The 22,503-nt window shown below is 38.0% G+C and overlaps 1 protein-coding gene across 1 annotated transcript in view; it reads left to right on the plus strand.

The window, feature by feature from the left end:
* Positions 1 to 22,503, plus strand: part of CAPZA1 (capping actin protein of muscle Z-line subunit alpha 1) — a 48,721-nt gene that overhangs the window by 1,198 nt on the left and 25,020 nt on the right. The window contains exon 2 of the mRNA XM_059137724.1: positions 21,706 to 21,769. Coding sequence (XP_058993707.1) covers positions 21,706 to 21,769 — 64 coding nt within the window. The remainder of the gene's footprint in view (positions 1 to 21,705; positions 21,770 to 22,503) is intronic.

Below are 22,503 nucleotides of genomic sequence, written 5' to 3' on the forward strand. Positions count from 1 at the left end.
AAAGTCTATAGAAATTAGAATGATATCACTAGATGACTCGTTACAGGACAAGAATTATGTCTTTCGTTTTCTATAGTGGCTGTTACAAAAATGTGCATTCTTGCGCGCTCTGTAAATGTATCTGGGCTCTTTCTTTTTTTAATAAAAGATAATGGGATGGCACAAGGGACTGTTTATGGTCCAGGAGTACTCAGTACAGAATAATTTGATTTGTTGTACCTACATATACCATGTCATTTTGAAATGTTGAAAGATGTGCTAACCATTCACAAATCATTGAATAATACTTTAGCATTGAATTTTCTCATTCTTGAAAATTCTTGAAATTTCTCTTTCTTGAAAACTCTCCCAGAGGAGAAAAGGACACCTTATATATGAATTTATGCTGAAGAGAAGGCTGTAATAAAATGTCTAAGTCAAAGAGTTATGATTCAGATGAAATTAAATTATAGTAAAAATCGGGATAACCAAACATTTGTTAGCTCAACTGATGGTCCACTTGTTTTAAGGAAAAATACATTACAACAAGATTTCACTAAACACTTAAATAACAATAAACTTTAAAATTTATGGTATCCAAACAATACTGCATTTACCAGTATTGTTGAGTTTTTGTCTTTAACAATAGGGTCGAATGCCTTCTTTTTTTTTTTTTTTTTTTTTTTTTTTTTTTTTTTTAATTTGACAGAGAGAAATTACAAGTACACTGAGAGGCAGGCAGAGAGAGAGAGAAGGAAGCAGGCTCCCCGCTGAGCAGAGAGCCCGATGCGGGACTCGATCCCAGGACCCTGAGATCATGACCTGAGCCGAAGGCAGCGGCTTAACCCACTGAGCCACCCAGGCGCCCCAAATGCCTTCTTAATTAAACTTGGGAAAATGTAATATATGTATTTCAAAAGAAAAGTACAAATTGAGGTGTCTTTGATTATTGACAATATTTAATAACATTGTCTTGATTTTATAACAGATTTTTTTATTAAAGTATTTTGCACTTTATTTTTTTTTTTAAAGACTTTATTTGACAGAGAAGGACAGAGTGAGAGAGGGGACACAAGCAGGGGGAGTGGGAGAGGAAGAAACAGGCCTCCTGCCAAGCAGGGAGCCTGATGAGGGCCTCTATCCCAGGACCCTGGGATCATGACCTCAGCCAAAGGCAGCAGCTTAATGACTGAGCCACCCAGGTGCCCCTATAACAGCAAATTTGTGACCAGTTTCCTCTTATCTCCCAGGATACTTCTTTTTTTGCTTAATTTTAATAATGACACAGCAAGCATGTCAAAATTAGTACAGTAAATCTGTCCCAAAATGCTGATGAATTTCATATTTAGTAAACAGTTTTAGATTAGCCACATTTCTTCATTATTGTGGATAACTATGAATAGCTGGTATTAAGAAGTGTCATATAACCCAATGATTTGAGATTCCTGAAAGTAACTAGACAGTAACTAAACTGTGTTTCTCTGTTGCAAATCTGTAAGTAAAAAGAAAGTGCCTTGACTTGTAAGATTACTTCAGTTCTCCTTTAGCTTCATAGCTACATTACCCCCTTTCCTCCAAGCTTCTAATTCCTTTTAACTGAATTCAGGAATTGAAGTATTTTCCCAATAAAACTAGTTGATTTGATTATCTTAGCATTCACAAACAACCCATAAGAGAGATTCTTGTCCTATAAAACTTTCACAACCAAGGCACAATTACAAACAAAATTTTAAGTTATTTTCAGCTGTAATTTGTATTGATTCTTCCTTGAAGGAACTCTAAAGTTTCCATTTTATTTTTTTTTAAAGATTTTATTTATTTATTTGCAGACAGAGATCACAAGTAGGCAGAGAGGCAGGCAGAGAGAGGAGGAAGCAGGCTCCCTGCCTAGCAGAGAGCCCGATGCAGGCCTCGATCCCAGGATCCTGGAATCATGACCTGAGCCAAAGGCAGAGGGTTTAACCCACTGAGCCACCCAGGCACCCCTCCATTTTATGTTCTTTTTAACCAAATTCTCAACTGCATTGGATTTGGATTTTTTTAAGGCATTTATGTCATCATGTGGGGTATATATATATATATATATATTTTTTTTTTTTTTTAAATCTGTGAATTTGATGTTGGTAATCTCTGATTTCCTTGCAAGTATTTCTATAAAACCTCGTAAGATCAGCCATTCTCATAAGTAACTGCTTAGTGTTTTTATCACTTTACAAAGAGGAAGTTGGGTTTTTTAACTTCTACATTGTTACCTGAAATGGTCATGATGAGCTGCCTAAATAAAACAGGAAGTTGAAAGTGTAAAATTACTTGCAGAAATAAATGCTTTTAGTTTTCTCCTCGAGTTCAGTTTCCGAGAATGAGTTATAGTCTTCCAGTCACTTAGACACTTCAGTTACTAGGTTCCAAAAGCTTAACAAGACATACTTAACAAGTATGACAATTAGGAAACTTGAAGTATGAGACAAATTACTCACTTGGGCTCCTTGCATTGTCTGTTTCCTTTATTTCATGATTCAGCATTTAAAAAACATAATTGCAAAAAGAATTTTAAGGCTGAAAAAGAGGGCAGTTAGTGTATTTTTCCCTTCAGCTTATTAACTAGTAGAATATTTCTGAACAATCTAAAAAATGCCCTAACTAAGAAAGAAATCTATATGCCTTAAGCTTAGACAATTATATCATCTTTAGGGCACTTTTTGAGAAATACATTTATCAAAATTATTTAGGAGTGATGTGGGAGATGTAAATAGATACAGAAATTTGAGGGCTCTGTTAAAATTCATAAAAAATAGCCCTTTAAACTGGATTTTTAAAGTTATATATTACCTCTTTATTTTACCAGATGAATTATTACCCTCACAGGATAAACCCTAGAGCTTATTCCCAATAGGTATTTTCTAAGAAGTCATCAATTAGGATTAGTACTGCCATTCTTTTATCTTCCCTTTTTCCAGTTGGCTTAGCTGAATAGTATTTATAGAATCTGTTACAAAATCCTTGGATAGGCTCATAAAGGATAAGCAGGTGCACATTCAGATGCCAAATCTTTGGTTAAGAGTGTAGGTTTATTATAATTTCTTCCAGAACATTTACCTATTTAGGATCAGTCTTAATGCTAAGCAAAGTGGTATAATTTGTTGAAAAATTCAGACCCTAGATTTGTCTGAATCAGAAGCTGCGCATTTTTCACTTTACTGTTTTTCCCATGTAACCGTGAATGAAAAACCAGAGTAGAGGTGTCCATTTAATGAATTATAAATGAAATATTGTGATGTAGTAGGAAAGAATGATACTGAGTGTCAGGAGATTTGGCCTCTCTCTGCGGAGCTTTTAGCTACCACAGTGCTTTTGGAAACATCACTTAACCTCTGTGGGTCTCAGTTTTCCTGTAAAATAAGTAAAAAGAATTGAATCAAAGTAACCCAACGAAGTTTAATGAACCTTTGCAAATTGGAAAAAACAGTCTTTTAAAAATTGAAACATTAAAATGTTTCAGGAGTTTCTCTCATTGTCTGCTTTTGCACATTTGCCTGATAAAGAAACTTAGTTCTTTGGTAACTGAAACTGTATCTTTTTATTTAGTGCCTAGCATAGCACCAGGTACAGAGTTGAGGCACAGTTTATTTATAAGAAGACCAATCAATCACACTTTCCTTCATTCTCATATTTCCTCAGCACATCCTCCCTTCCCCACCCCCATCCCCAGTTATTTCTGGGGTATTTCTCTAAGTATTTCTTGGGTTCTGGAATGTGTCTCACACTCTGGGTTCTTCTTTGGACTTTCATTGTGCCTGAGCAGCTGCTACTAATAGTGGTGATCTGCCATGCCACTGCTGGGAACCCTCCAGGAGCATTTCTCCTAGTAAATATCATAAAACTGCAAAGCCTTATACATTCCCATATGACAATGAATATATACATCTAGCCTTGCAGAACCCCTAATAAAATAATAAAAGTATTTCCTTCATCCACTTTAAGTTCTCTCCTTTAGAGCTCAGAAAAAGCACACGCTATAAAACGGGTATCATTTGTGCTTTTCTACTCAAGAATTTCATTTTCTCACATGCCAAAAAAAAAAAAAAAAAAAAGGAAGAAGAAGAAGAAGTTCAAGTTCTTCTATGGAGCAGCTCCTGAAAATAAAAACCCTGGATAGGAGAAATTAGTCATGATACTGAAGACCATTTAACTACTTGGGGATTTCTGAACTAGGTGATAATTTTAACATGCACTTAACTATTGTTTTCTCTTTTCCTTTCCTCAGAACGTCCTGACACCCTTTGCCTTTCAGTTAGTTCATCCCACCATTGTTCCCTTTTAGTCACAGAGGCCCAGTACCTTGGCATCATCTTTTTCCTTCTTCTCTCACGTTCAGTTAGTATTCCAGTTCTATAAGTTCTTCCTTCCTGTCATTAGATTCTGTTCCTCCATTTCCATTAGTATTTTTAAGAAAATTATTTTTTATGTATATGAGTTATAATCACATGCTCAAAATTAAAATGTAGGACAGAGCATGAGTAAAAGTCTCCCCACCCTGTTTTCTAGCCATCTAGTTCCTGAGAGGCGGCCAATCTTAAGCAGTTTCTTCTATACCTTTTCTAGTCTGTGCATAACAGACTGACAAATGTACTTTTTATTTAACATCCCGTCCATCCACATTCCTTCTTCATTTAGTCTTCAGGACCTTTTTTGATGCTTAAGTTATTTTTAACAACATTCTTAATTGTTCTCTTTGCCTCCAGCCTCTTTTTTCTGTCTACATTTTCAAGTATTAAAATTCTATGTATCCCAGTTTCTGCAGTCCTTCTCCTCTTAAAGACATCTTCATTCTTGAGTTGCTCAGGCCAAAAAGTTTAGTGTTATCTTTGACTTCTGTTTCTTTCATAATCCACGTATAGTCTATTAGCAAATCCTGTAGGCTCTGTCTTCAAAATATGCCCAGAATTTGACTGTTTCTCACCACACCTTATTCCAAATACTATGGAAAAAGCCACTGTGATCGCTTACCGAGGTTATTGCAATTGTCTTCTCTCTGATGTCCCTGATGCTACTCTTGCCTCCTTACCAGCCGCAGGCTATCCTCAGTGCAGCACCCAGAATAATCTGGTTAGAAAAATATAAGTCAACATATCACTTTTTTGCTCATAATCAATGACTTCTCATCTTCTTCAGAATAAAAGTTCCTACTCTGACTACAAGTCCCTATGTCTTTACCACTTACCTCTCTGACCTCATCTCCTACCTATTTTCCACTGGTTCTCCCCATTCTAGCCACACATTCTTGCCTAAAAGGGTCTTTGAGTTTCTTCTGTGTGCTGGAGCTCTCTTCCTTCTATGTCCTTACTTCCTTCAGCTCTTTCATCAGAAGTCACCTTCTAAATGAAATCTTCTCTGGTCTTTCTCTATATTTCCAAATCCTAATATTTCATTATCCCCTTACCTTCCTTTATTTTTTATTCCTTAGCATTTATCAATGGCTTTCATACCATGTAGTTTATTTAATGTTATCTGTTGTTTCTCCATTTGAGTGTAAGGTCCACAAGTACCATACACTGATGAGTCTCCACTGCCTAAAACAGTGCTTGACAAATAGTATGTTGTCAGATAATTTGTTGAATGAATGAATGAATGAATGAATCTGACCAATAATAGTATCTGTCTTGATTTCATAACTCTTAGAGGACAGACTGATTTCCAGATTTTATGAAGACATATTAAGGATTCCAATACTTCCATATTACTAACAGTTTAATTTTATTAATGGAGCTTCCCACTCGGAAAGTTTCAGCACTTCCACATTACCCACAGAATAAAACCAGACTTGATCTTAGTAAAAATACTGCCTTCTGACTCATCTTACTCGACTCTTCTCTTTTATTATCTCCAAATAAACCCTCCGTTCCTATGAGACTGGTCTGCTTACAAGAGGCTGTTTTCCCCCTGCACCTTTTGTCAATCCTACGGTTTCCTCCTTCCCCACCCCCCAATCTAAAGCACTTTGGAGAGCTCAATTTAGACCCAACTTCCACTTCCACTTACAGTAGTCTTTCACCAACCCAACCCGTATCCATCTCCCGTTTCCTCTTAAGCTCTGTGCTCTGTATTTGTACTAGTAATTTGGCTTTGAATTAGTTATTTTTAAATGATTGATAGATCTTTACTGAGGGCAATTATTTGTATAAATTCTTTTGCTAACAGTGGTAAAGTATAAAAAATTTTAAAAGCCAAGGTGCTGACTATATACAGTCTTTAAAAAACAAAATCTTGATGCCCAAGCTCTACCCTATATCTGTTACCTCAGAATGTCTGTGGTTGAAACCTAAGCATCAGTATTTTTAAAGTTCTTCAGGGTGTCCTAACATATAGCAAAAGTTCAGAACCATCAGCTTAAGGCAAAAGGGGGTTTGTTGGTCTCTTGCACTATTCTTTTTTTCTTTTTTAAAAGATTTTATTTTATTTTATTTATTTATTTTTTTTAAAAGATTTTATTTATTTATCAGAGAGAGAGAGGGATTGAGCGAGCACAGGCAGACAGAATGGCAGGCAGAGGCAGAGGGAGAAGCAGGCTCCCTGCTGAGCAAGGAGCCCGATGTGGGACTCGATCCCAGGACGCTGGGATCATGACCTGAGCCGAAGGCAGCTGCTTAACCAACTGAGCCACCCAGGCGTCCCTAAAAGATTTTATTTATTTATTTGAGAATGAGAGAGAGCAAGAGAGAGAGAGCACATGACTGGGTGTTTGGGGGCAAAGAGAGAAGGAGAAGACTCCCTGCTCAACAGGGAGTCTGCTGGGGTGCTTGACCTCAGGACCCTGGGATCATGACTTGAGCCGAAGGCAGACGCTTAACTGACTGAGCCACCCAGGCACCCCCCGTTCACTATTTCACAGAGATCTGAACTTTAAAGAAAACATCTTACTCAAAATTCAGTAATATCTAGGCATTTACTTAGTTAAAGAAAGTTAAGTATTTGCTATGTGTTAGTCTCTCATGTTACCTCATCGGATTCTTAAAACAATCCTAGATATGAGTAGGTATTATATCTACAAATGAAGAAACAAAGACCTAAGCAATTAAATGTTAAAGCCAGCACGTGAAACCACATCTGACTCCCAAAGGTTTTGAAGAAAAATTAAAATTGGTAAAAAGATGTAATTTTGAGTTAGAAAGCCATAAATGCCAGTTGTGCAGTAGATCTTAATGTCAGAAGCTTTTGTTTCCATGCAGCAGAGGTTTTCACCACTGAACGCTACCCTTTTGGACTTTGGTCATTGCTCTCAGCATCTGCATCTCAAGGTGTTTGGTGTGGATTTTTCCCTAGTTTCGTAACTTGGTCTTCCTGTTTCCAAAACAATGCCCATTGTATATCCGGCATTTGGAATCTTTAACCTGTCTGTCCAGTCACCTAGAATAGATGGTGAGAGTGTGTACATTTTAACCCACCTCCTAAGCAGAAGGTTGCTTACATGATCTTTTCATTCATTTTTATCTTTTCTTTCTGACTCATTAGTACATATCTGACTTTCCTACTTCCTTGGTTCTTTTTTTTTTTCTTTTAATAATTTGTGGATTAGTTTTTTTTTTTTTAAGATTTTATTTATTTATTTGACAGAGATTACAAGTAGGCAGAGAGAGAGAGGAGGAAGCAGGCTCCCTGCTGAGCATAGAGCCCGATGGGGGGCCTCGATCCCAGGTCCCTGGGACCATGACCTGAGCCGAAGGCAGAGGCTTTAACCCACTGAGCCACCCAGGCGCCCCGTCCTTTTTTTTTTTTTTTTTTTTTTAAGATTTTTTATTTATTTGACACAGAGAGAGACAGATCACAAGTAGGCAGAGAGGCAGGCAGTGAGAAATTGGGAAGTAGGCTCCCTGCTGAGCAGAGAGCCCGGTGCAGGGCTCGATCCCAGAACCTCAGGATCATGACCTGAGCCCAAAGGCAGAGGCTTAACCCACTGAGCCACCCAGGCACCCCTGCTTCCTCAGTTCTTGAACTAGACACTTAGATCCTCTAATTAAAACAAATAGGGTCTTGGGGCACCTGGGTGGCTCAGTTAAGCATCTGCCTTCTGCTCGGGTCGTGATCCCAGGGTCCTGGGATCCAGCCCCAAGTTGGGCTTCCTGCTGAGCAGTGAGCCTGCTTCTCCTCTCCCTCTGCCTGCTGCTTGTGCTTGCTCTTCTACTTGTGCTCGCGCTCGCACTCTCTCTGTGTCAAATAAATAAATAAAATCTTCAAAAAAATAAATAGGGTCTTTTACCTCCTTCCATATGCATTTAAGGTAAGACATTTTTTAAGGGTTCACTGAGACTGAGCCAGTACTTAATTTTTTTTTCTGTTCAATAGTTGATGTCATATGGCTTACCACTGACTTTGAACTTCTAAATGAACACTTAAGACGTATACTTGGGGGAAAAAAGGCGGGGGGCACCTGGGTGGCTCAGTGGGTTAAGCCTCTGCCTTCGGCTCGGGTCATGATCTCAGGGTCCTGGGATCAAGTCCCACATCAGGCTCTCTGCTCAGCGGGAAGCCTGCCTCCCCCTTTCTCTCTGCCTTGCCTCTCTGCCTACTCGTGATTTCTGTCTGTCAAATAAATAAATAAAATCTTAAAAAAAAAAAAAAAAGATGTATACTTGGAAATCTTTTTACCAACATTCTGAGGTTTTATATTAGAGTCCAGAATGAGAATGAAGGGATAATTTCCTTCTAACTTGGTGCGTAGAGAAATTAAAAGGGAATGGTTGGGAAAATAAAATAGACAAGAGCTGATTTTTTTGTGTCTCTTGTTTTATGCTTAAATATGTCATGTTTGTATACTGTTATACTAGGTGACATAAAATACAACAATGACCCTGTTAAAGAAAAATTATTCTGACACTTGTTAAAATAAGAAGACTTTATGCAGTATTTTTGCATTAGGGGAGAGAGCTAGAGCTCAGCTCCAAATAAGGTAAAAACAGCTGGGGTGGGATGCCTGGGTGGCTCAGTTGGTTAAGCAGCTGCCTTCGGCTCAGGTCATGATCCCAGCGTCCTGGGATCGAGTCCCACATCGGGCTCCTTGCTCCGCAGGGAACCTGCTTCTCCCTCTGACTCTTCCGTCCACTCTGTCTGCCTGTGCTCGCTCTCATTCACTCTCTCTCTGACAAATAAATAAATAAAATCTTTAAAAAAAAAAACAAAAAAAACAGCTGGGGAGCATAGCCATCAAGCAGAGTGAGGGGGTCAGTGATAGAAAATTACTAAGAGGACACATCAAGGGTAGAGGGATTCTTGCTAAACAGCTCTAACAGGATTCTTGTTAAAGGCAGATTGAGGACTTATACTTCGAAGGTGGGGATAAGGAGCTTGATCAGATATCAGAAGTGGAGGAATTCTCCCTAGACTGACAACAGGATTCTTGGTACAACTGGGTTAGGCAGGTCCTAGATAGGATGGAGCCAACATCAAGGCCTAGCTGAGGAGAGAGCTCAGAGGAGCCTTATATTTGGTCAAGGAGAGACTTTGATACTTACATGTATGTTATGTAGTTACTTCAATAAATTTTCAAGCAATTATTCTATAGAGTTGATAGAATTTTAAAAATGAAATTGTTGGGAGGTCCTTTCTGTTTGCTAGATGGAGTGCTGCCCAATTCATGAATCATTTAATAAAGCCAATTAAATCTTCCATGAATGAATGAGTGAATGAAATTGTTCTGCTTAAGACAAACTTGCCTGCTTTCCCTACCTATTGTCTATATCTGACAAACTTAAAATTGGTTGCTATAGAGAAAACAGTTTCTAAGAACTACTTTAAAATGGCTTTTAAATGATGGACATGCCATCATTTGTTTTTTATAGTATCTATCCTAATTTAAGACATTTGGTGCTTTTGGGGCACTTGGGTGGCTCAGTGGGTTAAGCCTCTGCCTTCAACTCAGGTCATGATCTCAGGGTCCTGGGATTGAGCCCTGCATCAGGTTCTCTGTTCAGCAGGGAGCCTGCTCCCCCGACACCACCTACTTGTGATCTCTCTGTCAAATAAATAAAATCTTTTTTTTGGTAAAGATTTTATTTATTTATTTGACAGAGATTTAGTAGGCAGAGAGAGATCACAATCTTTTTTTTTTTTTTTACAAAAAAAAAGATTTTACTTATTTGACAGAGAGAGAGATCACAAGTGGGGGGGGGGGGAAGCAGGCTTCCTGCTGAGCAGAGACCCCGATGTGGGGCTCAATCCCAGGATCCTGGGATCATGACCTGAGCTGAAGGCAGAGGTTTAACCCACTGAGCCACCTATTAGGTGCCCCTAAATAAAATCTTAAAAAAAAAAAAAAAGATATTTTGTGCTTTTAAGCCGTGCCCTTACTGATAAACTGTATATAGCTAAATTTTTATTTCTAAGTACATTCTGAGTCTTTATAGTGTCTCTAGATCTAAACTAGGAAAATAATATTTATTTGAAATTTTAAAAAACAGCTAACAGTAAGTTTTATTTAGTGAAACCAATATTCCATTTGGTATAGAGATCACTGAGAATATATTTTTTTTCTAGAATTACAGCCCCAAATTAAATTCTCACTAGCCTCTGAGAACCCTTAGCCAGGAGGGATTTTGTTTATTTGATAAAGGCACTGAAACTGGAATTCTACAGCTTTGGTACCATCATATGTACATGTTAACAGCTTGGAACCTGCCTATTAAATTATTGCCCCAGACAGTTTATTGTTGATATATACCAAAAGCTTTAGAATCAGATGAAGAATTGAACCACGTTGAGGCAATGTATTTTTTTTTTAAGACTTTATTTATTTATTTGACAGACAGAGATCACAAGTAGGCAGAGAGGCAGGCAGAGGGAGAGGAGGAAGCAGGCTCCCCACCAAGCAGAGAGCCTGATGCGGGACTCGATCCCAGAACCCTGGGATCATGACCTGAGCCGAAGGCAGAGGCTTTAACCCACTGAGCCACTCAGGCGCTCCAGTGCCCCTATATTTTAAATATTCTGCTGACAACAAAAATTATTATCTTTTTAAATTTCATAATAATTGAAAGTAGATACTGTCCCACTTTAGGGTAAGGATATGATTTAAAGACATTAAGTGACTGACTTTCAAATCCAGGTCTGTCTCCAGCTCCAGAGCCTGTATCTTTCCGGTTTACCATAGTATCCCCTAGTAATCTGAAAAGCTAAGACTTCCATAGTATCCTGTTATTCAGAAGAATTTTTGTCAACATTTAGTAATTGCCTTCTATGTGCTCTTACTTTGTTGGACTTTGTATAGTAGAGGAAAGGAAAGCAAGGCAGTTTTCAAAGAAAACTTTAGTTTTGGGGGACAGAATAATATCTATAGAACTAATTATAGTAATTGTATTTTGGGTGCTATAATAAATGTTCAAACAAAGTATGGTATAGTATGGTAGAGGATTCTTGAAATTGTAAGTACTTGGAGTACTTCTTGGAAAGAAACAGAAGAACCCAACCTTTAAAGATAGGAAGTGTTTAGACGGGTAAGGATAAGTGGAGAAGCAAAACTTTCAAGGACAGTGTAAGTCAGTCCCAGAAGCAAAGTCTTTAATAGTCTAAGAGGGAGGTCAAGGTTTTGGAAAACACCAGAGAAACAAGCTGGCAGAGATTTGGCTCCTGAAGTATTCAAAGTTTGGGCAGTATAAATGGGCCTGGGCCTTCCTGGTAATAGAATGGGGCTATTATCTAGAGGGAAATATCTTCCTTGCCTGTACAGAATTATCCACTAACATTCAAACAGAGCTACAGTTGTTCAATACTCTAGTCCTGTTGTATGTGATTGTCAAGAAAATCATTTTTAAATCAGTTATGAAGATGTACTGTTGAAATATATGGATCTGTTATTAAAAGATTATTTAATAAGCTAAAAACCCAAGTTTTATAAGTTTTCTAAGTGTCTTTTAATATATTTTCTAAAGCTTCTTACTATAGTATTTGAAAATTAACAAAATTAGCAGTTTCTGGGGAACAATAAGATATATTAATCGGTTTGACGTTTAAACTTTCACTACAGGTATTAGTAATGTAATGAAATTTTGAATCTTGCAAGGATTAGGTATTTTTCTTTACTTCCTTCTTTTGGAGAGGTGAAAAGGTAAGAAGAATGGGAAGAAAACTTATCTCTAGGAAAATCTAGGAAAACTTATCTCTGATACTTAGAGTCTAAATTCTCCCTTTTTAGGTTAGAAACATAGTACACTGGACTCTGTGAAATTAACATTATTGCAGTATTTAAGTATATGAAGGGATGGAATTGTGTATGAGACTTGAGTTATTCTCCCTTCAAAATATATGTGCAGGCACCTGGCTGGCTCAGTCTATGGAGCGTGTGACTCTTGACTTCAGGTCATCATCTTGGGGTTGTGAGACTGAGTCTGCTTAAGGATCTCTTTCCCTTTCCCTCTGCCCCTGCCCCTGCCCCACTCTAAAAACATAAATAAAAATAAATATTTTTTAAAAACTTTAAAAAAAGGTGTACATGGAGGGGCACCTGGTTGGCTCGGTTGGTGGATTGTGTGACTGCTGATCTTCAGGTTGTAGGTTTGCGCCCCCCACTGGGTGTGGAAATTAGTTAAAATACTGTTCAAAATAAATAAAATATATGCGGAGTTATATCCTTCACTGCAGATGACTGCTACATGCAGTGAAACTATTACTTTATGGAACAGGAATTTATTTTAAAAGTCTTGTTTTTGGTTTGTTTTTTAAAGCAGCAGTTAACTTTTTGTTCCACCAGAACCTCCATAACAGTGATTCTCTGTTAGGCTGGGGATGACATGCCTCCCCTCTATGGGATATATGCTTTCTTAAAAAAAAAAATCAATTTTATTTATTTGAGAGAGAGTGAGCGAGTGAGAGAGCACAAGCAGAGGGAGAGGGAGAAGCAGGTTCCCTACTAAGCAGAGAGCCTGATGCAGGGCTCGATCCTGGGATCCTGGAATCCTGACCTGAGCTGAAGGCAGATGCTTAACTAGCTAAGCCACCCAGGCACCCTGATATACCTGCTTTCAACTTTTCTTTCCCTACCCCAGTCTTAGGAATGATTGATTAAATCACTGTTTTTAAAAGTGTCATCCCTCCGGACACCTGGGTGGCTCAGTGGGTTAAAGCCTCTGCCTTCAACTCAGGTCATGATCGCAGGGTCCTGGGATCTAGCCCCACATCGATCGGGCTCTCTGTTCTGCAGGGAGCCTGCTTCCTCCTCTCTCTCTGCCTGCCTCTCTGCCTACTTGTGACTCTGTCAAATAAATAATAAAATAGAAATATAAAAAAAATAAAAATAAAAGTGTCATCCCTCATTTGCATTGCTCCCCAAAATATTTTTGCGATCTCTAACTACTTAGCCATTTCACTTTCCCTTTTTACTTCTGCCAATGATTTGGTTTACCTCTACCAAATTTCATCTTGTATTTATTTATTTATTTATTTATTTGAAAGAGAATGAGTGATCACAAGCAGTGGGGAGGGGTAGAGGGAGAAGCAGATTTCCTGTTGAGCAGGGAGCCCAAAGTGGGACTCTGTCCCAGGAACCTGGGATCATGACCTAACCTGAAGGCAGATGCTTAACGGACTGAGCCAGCCAGGTGCCCTTCATCTCATTAGTTCGACCAAGTTTTGAAGCTAGATAATACTGATTAAAAAAAAAAAAAAAAGATTTTATTTATTTATTTGAGAGAGAGAATGAGGCAGAGAGAGAGCATGAGAAGAGGGAGGGTCAGAAGGAGAAGCAAGACTCCCTGCCAAGCAGGGAGCCTGATGCGGAACTCAGTCTCGGGACTCCAGGATCATGACCTGAGCCAAAGGCAGTCACTTAGCCAACTGAGCTACCCAGGCGCCCTAGATAACACTGACTTTTAGAGTTATTTTTTATCATTGTATTTATCCCTCCTAACTTTATTTCAACTACAGCTTTCATAAGCAAGGCTCTGACTCATTTCCTGATTTAAAAAAAAAAAATTCTAAAAGGACTAGGCTAAATCCATGTGATACCATGCTAAAGACAATCCTTCTGAATTTTAATACCTGTTACTACTGCATAGTACAGTTGATTGTCCATTTGTATGTCCACCTCTGTATAAGTATGTGACCTTGGACAAGGCACTTAAACTCTGAACCTGTTCCTTTTGTAGTGGGGATAAGTGTCTCTTGCCTGCCTTCTTAAACAAGCTGTTTTAAGATCAGAAGAGAAGCTGGTTATGAAGGAGTTTTGTAAACAATAAAATAGTCATTCATTTACATTCCTAGCATGTGCCAGGTCTCAGTTCTGGATATACAGCAAGGAACAAACATAATGAGTTTTTATGTTCTGTGCCAGGGGTTGGCCAATCTGATCCACTACATGTTTTTATATAGACTACACGCTAATGTTTTCTGAATGGTTAGGGGAGAAAATCGGAAGAAGAATATTTCATGACATGGGAAAATTACATGAAATATAAATTAGAATATCCAAAATAATGTTTTAATTAGCTCAGTGGAGGTGGAGGTACCTGGCTGACTCATTCTATTAAGCATCTGATCATGATCCTGGGGTCCTGATGTGGAGCCCAGGGTCCGCCTTCCTGCTTGGCGGGGATTCTGCTTCTCCCTCTCCCTCTACTACTCCCCCTGCATGTGCCCTCTTACTCATTCTCTCTCTCTCTCCCTGTCATATAAATACATAAAATCTTTTAAAAAATAATTAGCAGGTCACCTGGGTGTCTTGGTTGATTGGGTGTCTGCCTTCAGCTTGGGTTCTGATCTCTGAGTCCTAGGATGAGCAGGCCTGCTCTTTTGGCGGCGGTTGGGGGGCGTGCGCTGCTTCTCCCTCACCCTCTGCCTGCTGCTCCCCTTGCTTATACTTGCTCTCTCTCTCAAATGAATAAATAAGTTTTCTTAAAAATTAGCTCAGTGGCAATAGTCCTTTACAATGTATACATTTATTAAATCACATCTTACACTTTAAATATCTTATAACTTTATTTCCCAATAGTACCTCAGTTAAAAATGAATAAAACTTATTGGAACATACCGTGCTCATTTGTTTACAGTTGGGACCAAGACCATGTGCCCCACGTAGCCCTAAAATGTTCACTGTCTGGCTTTTTACATTAGTAGTTTGCTGGCAGTTTATATTAGCAGTTTGCTCTGTGTTCTTGGAATGCTTTGGGGGGTATTGAGAAAGAAACATTAGGATAGTGCTTATTTATTTATTTATTTTTCCTAGAGAGAAGGAGGGGGAAGGGAGGCAGAGAGAAAAGAGAGAATCTTAAGCAGGCTCCACACCCAGCACAGAGCCCTCCCTACACGGGGCTTGATCTCACAGCCCTAAGGTCATGACCTGAGCTGAGATCCAGAGTTGGATGCTTAACTGACTGAGCCCACGAGATGTCCTTGTAGTGGTAACAAGTTCCTTGAAGAACAAGCAGGTAAATGGGCTACAGTTGTAAAGGGTGCAGAAAGTATCATGGCTAATTTGTATATAGGAGTCAGGAAATCAGAAGGTGACTTTTTTTTTTTTTTTTTTTTTTAAGATTCTGTTTATTTATTTGAGAGACAGACACAGCGAGAGAGGAAACACAAGCAGGGGGAGTCAGAGAGGGAGAAGCAGGGTTCGGCTAAGCAGGGAGCCCAGTTTGGGGCTCCATCCCAGGACTCTGGGATTATGACCTGAGCCAAAAGTAGACACTTAACCCCTGAGCCACCCAGGCACCCCTGAAGGTGACATTTGAACAGAGATTTGAATGAAGAGTGATGCTCTGACAGAAGAGTATTTCTGGCAAAAGGAACAAGAAATGTAATCACCCTGAGGCAGTAGTGTAGCTAGCTGTAAGGTCTCAGAGCTGGACAGTAGGAGATGGGGGGAGTGAACCAAATATTGAAGGGCCTTGGAGACCATGGAACAGATTTTGTATTTTTATAGAGAATATATAAATGTAGCATTAAGATTTCAACTACTGTTTCAAAGTATTTTTATGGAATTGTTACAGAGAGAAATCACCTTGCCACTTCAGAATCTGTTGTCAAAGACTGGCAAATTCTAAGACTTACCTGATACTAAGTAGCCCACCTTTTTAAAATAACTCTCAGAAAATAACATGGGTATTATTGACCATGACAGTGTTTTTGGGATCCACCTTTGGCATTTAATGATGACTACATTCTTTTTAGGCATTCATTTAGAATTTCACCCTTGTTGTTGCATATGTCTCCACCTCTCACCGGCTTACATTTAAAAATGGGGGATGTTTTCATTTCTGTAATTGGATATTTTTCCTATTTTATTTTTTTAAAGATTTTACTTATTCATTTGAGAGAGAGAGAGAGACAGAGCATGGGGTGTGGTGGGGGGCTGCGGGGAGAGGCAGAGGAAGGAGGAGAAGCAGACTGCCTGCTGAGCTGGGAGCCTGGCATGGGGCTGGATCCCAGGATTTGGAGATCATGACCTGAGCCAAAGCAGACGCTTAACCATTTAAGCCACCCAGGTGCCCCCATTTTTCCTATTCTTGATATTCTCAGATTTATGGGGATCATTAACTATTTTTTTCCAGCACTTTAATTACAATTCTTCAGCACTTAAGCCTGAATTCAGATACTACTACTCGATATTCCTCTTTCTCTGACTTTTGTGCACTTTGTGTTTTTTTTCTTTAGAAAATGGAAGCAAGCTTTTAGTTTACTTTTCTCTTTCAACATAATCCCTTCATTTTACTAATTAACTATCCTGTACTTTCGAGCATTACGCACTGTGCAGCTAGGAAGTGAATAAGGCTAAGCTCCTGGTCAAAAAGCCTATGCAAAATATGACTTTGAAAAGCCTCCTTTTTGCTTTCAGCATTTTACCAGCCTCATGTTATCCTGTCCTTCAGCTTCCTTGACCCATAGCTTCCTTGAACCCTTGCTTTCAGTTTTGATGTCACTCCAAAGCTTTTATCTTGTTTATGTCCTCTTTCATCTTTTTTTTTTTTTTAAGACTTTATCTCATACCCAGCGTGGGGTTCGAATTCACAACCCCAAGATAAAGAGTCTCATGCTGTACTGACTGAGCCAGTTAGGTGCTCGTCTTTCATCTTTAAAAAAAATTAATTTATTGGATGGGAGATGTTGGCATGCTCCTCTTTGGATTTTTAAAAATTTTTAAATTATCTTTAATGTACAAGTAATGAAGTAATGGGTGAAATAGATAAAGGGGAGTAAGCAGTACTAACTTCAGGGAGAAAGTTCTCTTACTCATTCAAGTAATTTATATTCCTTGTACAGCTTTTTTAATATGGAGATAAGCCCAAAAAGAAAAGAAAAATATCTTGTAATACCAGAGGAAGTCCTAATTAAAATTAGTAGCTACAGTTGTAGGTGAATATATTTACTCTTAATAAAACAGGAATACACCATTGTGTGAACTTTTTTCACTCAACAGCAGATGACAAACATCAACCTGTGTTAACAGATAGAAAACTTCTCAGACTTTTTTGCTCCCAGGAACCCTTTGCACTCTTAGGAATCAAGTTTTTATTTATGTAGCTTATATCTATTTACTAAATATCAAAACTTAAGAGATTTTTAAAGCGTTAGTTCATGATTACTACATTTTAATATAAATGATCGGTATTTTGTTCTGGGGAAAAAAACTATTTTCCAAAACAAAAATTAGTGGGGAAAGTAGAACTATTTTACATTTTGCAAATCTTTTAAATATCTACATTCAGTTTTTTGTACGGTGTTATCTTAGTTTATACATATTGTTTCCTCTGACTGGAATGCCCTCCTTGATACTACACATCCTTCAGTCCGGCTCATACGTCACTGTATTTAAAGGCTACCCCATCCCTCTTTACATACATTAGAGCTGATTACATCTTCTTGGTGCCTCACTGTGGCCTTTAATACTTTAAAGGCCCTGTATGCTCTGTATGTGTCAGGTTCTTGAACTACACACACTTCAGTTTTCTTGACTGAAGGGAGTTTCACAACTATGTGAGGGTTATGGGGAAAGCACCTGGACAGAAGTGGGATAGACCACAGCCACTCAGCAGATTTGCCACAAATAGACTAAAAAAAAAGTTTGCTGTCAAAGTAGGTTTACTAATTTCTTAAATGAGTGATTGACAGCAACAGTTGATGAGGACAGAAATGTGATTAACTGCACAGGCCAATGCAAATATATACAGTTGGCAATCCATATGGGAACTGTTAGTCCTGTGTAGTGTAATTTTCATGAGTCGAGCAGCATTTCTTATTTCCTAATTAGAGCTGTTCTTTTTATTGTTAGTTAATGTAAGAGCTTTATGGAGTATTTCTTCTTAATCTCCATCAGTTTTTGTTTTTTTTTTTTTTTTTTCTTAAAGATTTATTTATTTATTTGACAGAGCAAGAGAGACCACAAGTAGGCAGAGAGGCAGGCAGTGAGATGGGGGAAGCAGGCTCCCTGCTGAGCAGAGAGCCAATACGGGGCTCAATCCCAGGACCCTGAGATCATGACCTGAGCCGAAGGCAGAGGCTTAACCCACTGAGCCACCCAGGCGCCCCAATCTCCATCAGTTTTCATCCCAGAAAAATAATACATTATCTGTAATTACCCTGTCATGACAGGGTTCTCAAATTTTATGTACATAGAATATTTTAAGGTGTGTGGTGTGGATTCCTTGCCTCTGCTTCCATACACATACTAAGTCTTAAAAAATCAGGTAGAGTTTTATAGCTCAAAGATATTTTGCAGATACTCTCATCTCTTTTAGGAGTTGGATTATAATGAGGAAATTCAGAACCAAAAAAAGGTTAGTTAGATTCTAGTGTTTCTAGAATCACAAATCCAGTTAGTTAATGGACTGACACATCTAGTAATTAGAATCTAGGTTTCTGGTCTGCCTTGTTCCATAATCAGTAGATCTTTCTTGATGAAGAAGTAAGTTTGTCCATGGGACAGCTTTTCTTTTATTCTTAGAATAAGAGTGTAGTCATATAAGATCTCTTCTGTATAAACCTAAAATTGTAAAGTGTTTTTTGTCTTTTTCTTTCTTCTCAGTTCCCAGCCTTATTTTCAAGACTCCTGAAATTCTTTTTCCTGCTTAAGAATGGTTTGACTTTGATGGTAGGCTTAATTTGATTGGGTCAGCAAAAAATTTAAATTGTGTGAAGGAGGGGTGCCTGGGTGGCTCAGTCATTAAGCAGCTGCCTTTGGCTGAGATCATGATTCCAGGGTCCTGGAATCGAGCCCCACATTGAGTTCCCTGCTCCACGGGGAGCCTGCTTCTCCCTCTCCCCCTGCTTATGTTCCCTTTCTGGATATTTCTCTCTCTCTCTCTCTCTCTGTCAAATAAATAAATAAATAAAATCTTTAAAAAATAATAAATTGTTTGAAGGAAATTAAGAGGTCAACAGAGGATGCCTATTTGGAAAGTAGGGTTTAGATTATTGGTAGGTATATCATGTTCCTCTTTGCCTTTCATCAGTGGATTGAATCATCTTCATACTCATTATCACATCAAAAATTAAGGAATTTTCATCATTTTTTCTGTCATAGTGTGTTAGAATTATACTGTGAGACTCATTTGAGGTCAGTCCTATTATTGCTAGCATCATAATTATATATTTATAATGCCAAATGATACTCGAGATTATTTTTTCTTTTAAATGGGTTTGTACATTCTTTGTATTTCACATTTGACTTGATGAGAGCTAAGAGATTAAATTATATGGCAGACTGAGCACATGGTTTCACCTCACAGTTTATGCCAAACCTTATTAGAATGGAAAGAGTGGGGGAAAATCGAATGAGAGGAGAAATGAACTAGTAATTTTAAAAAGTGGGAGTGCCATCATTGGACCAAAACTTTTTAGCAGTTCTTCATAGAAAGAAAGCAGAATGGTAAATTCATAGTGGTGAGAAGTAAGATGAGAAGAAATTATAACCCAAAGCACTTTAAAGAAAACTGTTATGGAAGTAGGAATCATTTGGAGGAACTTTATTTTTAAAACTCTTTTTTTTTTCTTTTTAAGAGATTATTTATTTATGTATTTATTTGACAGAGAGAGAGAGAGCGGGAGAGGAACAGAAGTAGGGGGAGTGGAGAGGGAGAAGCAGGCTTTCCCGCAGAGCAGGAAGCCTGATGCAGGGCTTAGTCCCAGGATACTGTGATCATGACCTGAGCCAAAGGCAGATGCTTAACATCTGAGCTACACAGGAGCCCCATGGAGGAACTTTATTTAAGGAGCAAGAAAGAAAAGACTCAAAAGAATCTTAGTGTAGATTGATTAGGGAACTTTCCTGTAAGCTAACTGTACCACTTGGCTCCTCTTTTCTCTCCCATTTGGCCTGGACTGCAGACAGAAATCCATTTGTCCTCAGAATATAGCATAAGAATGAGCATTGAGAGGAGAGAGGCAGGGCAGTACCTCAGGTAGCCTCTGGCCCTTATGAGGCACCCTCAGAAATTAATCTGCTCATACCTCCTGCTCATAGCCAGTAGCAAGTCTACTTTTTCCCTCCCCTATAATCACTGGAGACAAACTGCAGGTAAACAGAACAGGTAAGCTAAATTAAATTCAAGGAGGAACACCAAACATTTCTGGAACACCAGTACAATGGAAGAAAATCACCAAACTCAAACAAAAAGCAGATCTAAATTCTTAGGAGACAGTCCATAGAACAAGACTTTAAAGTCAGTATAGTTTAAAAAAAAAAAGTAATATCCTCAAGGAGACTCAAGAGATTATTACCCACACAAAAGTAAAAGTTGTGGAAATTTAAAATAGGACAGTTAAAATAATTATCTGAATAGCAAGTAGACCTAACTGGAAAGCATTTTAGTGAATTGAAAAATGGAACTCTGAGGCCTTCTCTCCCAAAAAAGTATAAAATAACAATAGAAGATAAAAATCTAGGAGAAAAAAAATGAGATATACAGATTAGATTCTATGATTTCAACATCCATCTCTAATAGGAGATCCAGAGAAGTAGAATGGCAATAGGGAGTAGGAGAGGGAGTTAGAAGGAAGAACGGAAGAAATTTTGTCTGTAGGACCTTAATGGTGTTTAATAGTTTAGGTGATGTCATTTTTAAAATTAGGGGACACTGCTTGCATTTATGCATCATCATTAGGTATGCTATAGAATTTTGGTAGATAATCCTTTTTCAAGTTAAAGAAGCTTATTCCTGCCCCACATTAGTAGTTCTGTGGTTTTATGATATTTGAGTGTTGAATTTTGTACTTTTTTCCCAGCATGAGTTAAGAGAATCACAAGGGTTTGCTCCTTTATACTGATTTATTAGTATTGAACCATTCTGCTTGGCTGTAAACACCATAAACACAATTTGGTATCCTACCAATTTACTAATTTATTTAGTTTTGTTTAAATGTTTATAAGAGATTAGGATCATAGATTTCTCTTTTTGTGACTGTGGTATATTTGGGGGAAAGTTTTAAATTAGCAATAATTACGCTCGGATAAACCTTGTTGGCTTTGATTCTGCCAACTGCACAAAGCTATAACTGTAGTATATTTTGACCAAAAACTGATTATTCAGCTTTTTAAAGAAAAATAAAACTTAATCAAAGCAGCATGGATATCCCTAAATCAGGACTAAGCTATATTGATGCTAAAAGTTTTGGGATATTTTGCAAACAAATTTTTTGTTTGCTCCTAAACAGTAAAGGTTTAAATAGGAAGTGTTATTTCAAGGAATGTGATGAAATTTTTGTAATCTGTTATATTATTTTATATATTAGTCTCATTTTATTTCTCTTTAGGTGCGCATAGCTGCTAAATTCATCACTCATGCACCCCCAGGGGAATTTAATGAAGTGTTCAATGGTGAGTAAGTATTAGTATATTTTAAGCTCTCCTTAATTACATATAAACTATCTCTTTTAATCCTTACAGCACATTATAGCTGTAGCTAAAGAAGTCAAGATTCAAATAGGTGAAAGTAACTTATCCATTGTCACCTAGCTAGTCAAGTGTCAGAGCAAGGATTCTCACCCAGCTCGGAGTCAAAAGCAAATTCTTAACCCATAAATTAGGTTACCTATCTTATGGGAGAAAAGATCTACAGTAGTTTAATACTGATTAAGTAGAGAAGCAATATTAAATTGTTTTCATAGTCTTATATCATTATAAATCATAGCTTAAGCTTCTTCAGTGCTTTCACTCAAGACATTACGGGACACTTTCTAAAATCATTGGGGCTGAACTGATTGCATCTGGGTGGCTTGTCACATACATAGCTTCCAGCATTACCGTCCTCTTACAATTTCTCATTCATTAGATCTGAGGTAGAATTGGGTAGTCTGTTTTATCAGGTTCTCCTAGGTGATTCTGAGTCACAGCCAGTTTGGGAACGACTTTTCCAATACATTTATAACCTTCTGTGCCACTCACTGGCTTAACATAATACAGAATGAAAAATGTAGACGAGGCATCTTGAACTTCATGATAAAATCGATCATTACAATCCCATTTTAAGTTGTTGAATTATCAAAAAAAAAAAAAAGGTTGTTGAATTATCGTAAAGTTCTTTGTGCATCTTGGCTCATTTGCGCAAGCAT

This window comes from Mustela lutreola, chromosome 10 (genome assembly GCF_030435805.1).
Source record: "Mustela lutreola isolate mMusLut2 chromosome 10, mMusLut2.pri, whole genome shotgun sequence".
Classification (NCBI taxonomy): domain Eukaryota; kingdom Metazoa; phylum Chordata; class Mammalia; order Carnivora; family Mustelidae; genus Mustela; species Mustela lutreola.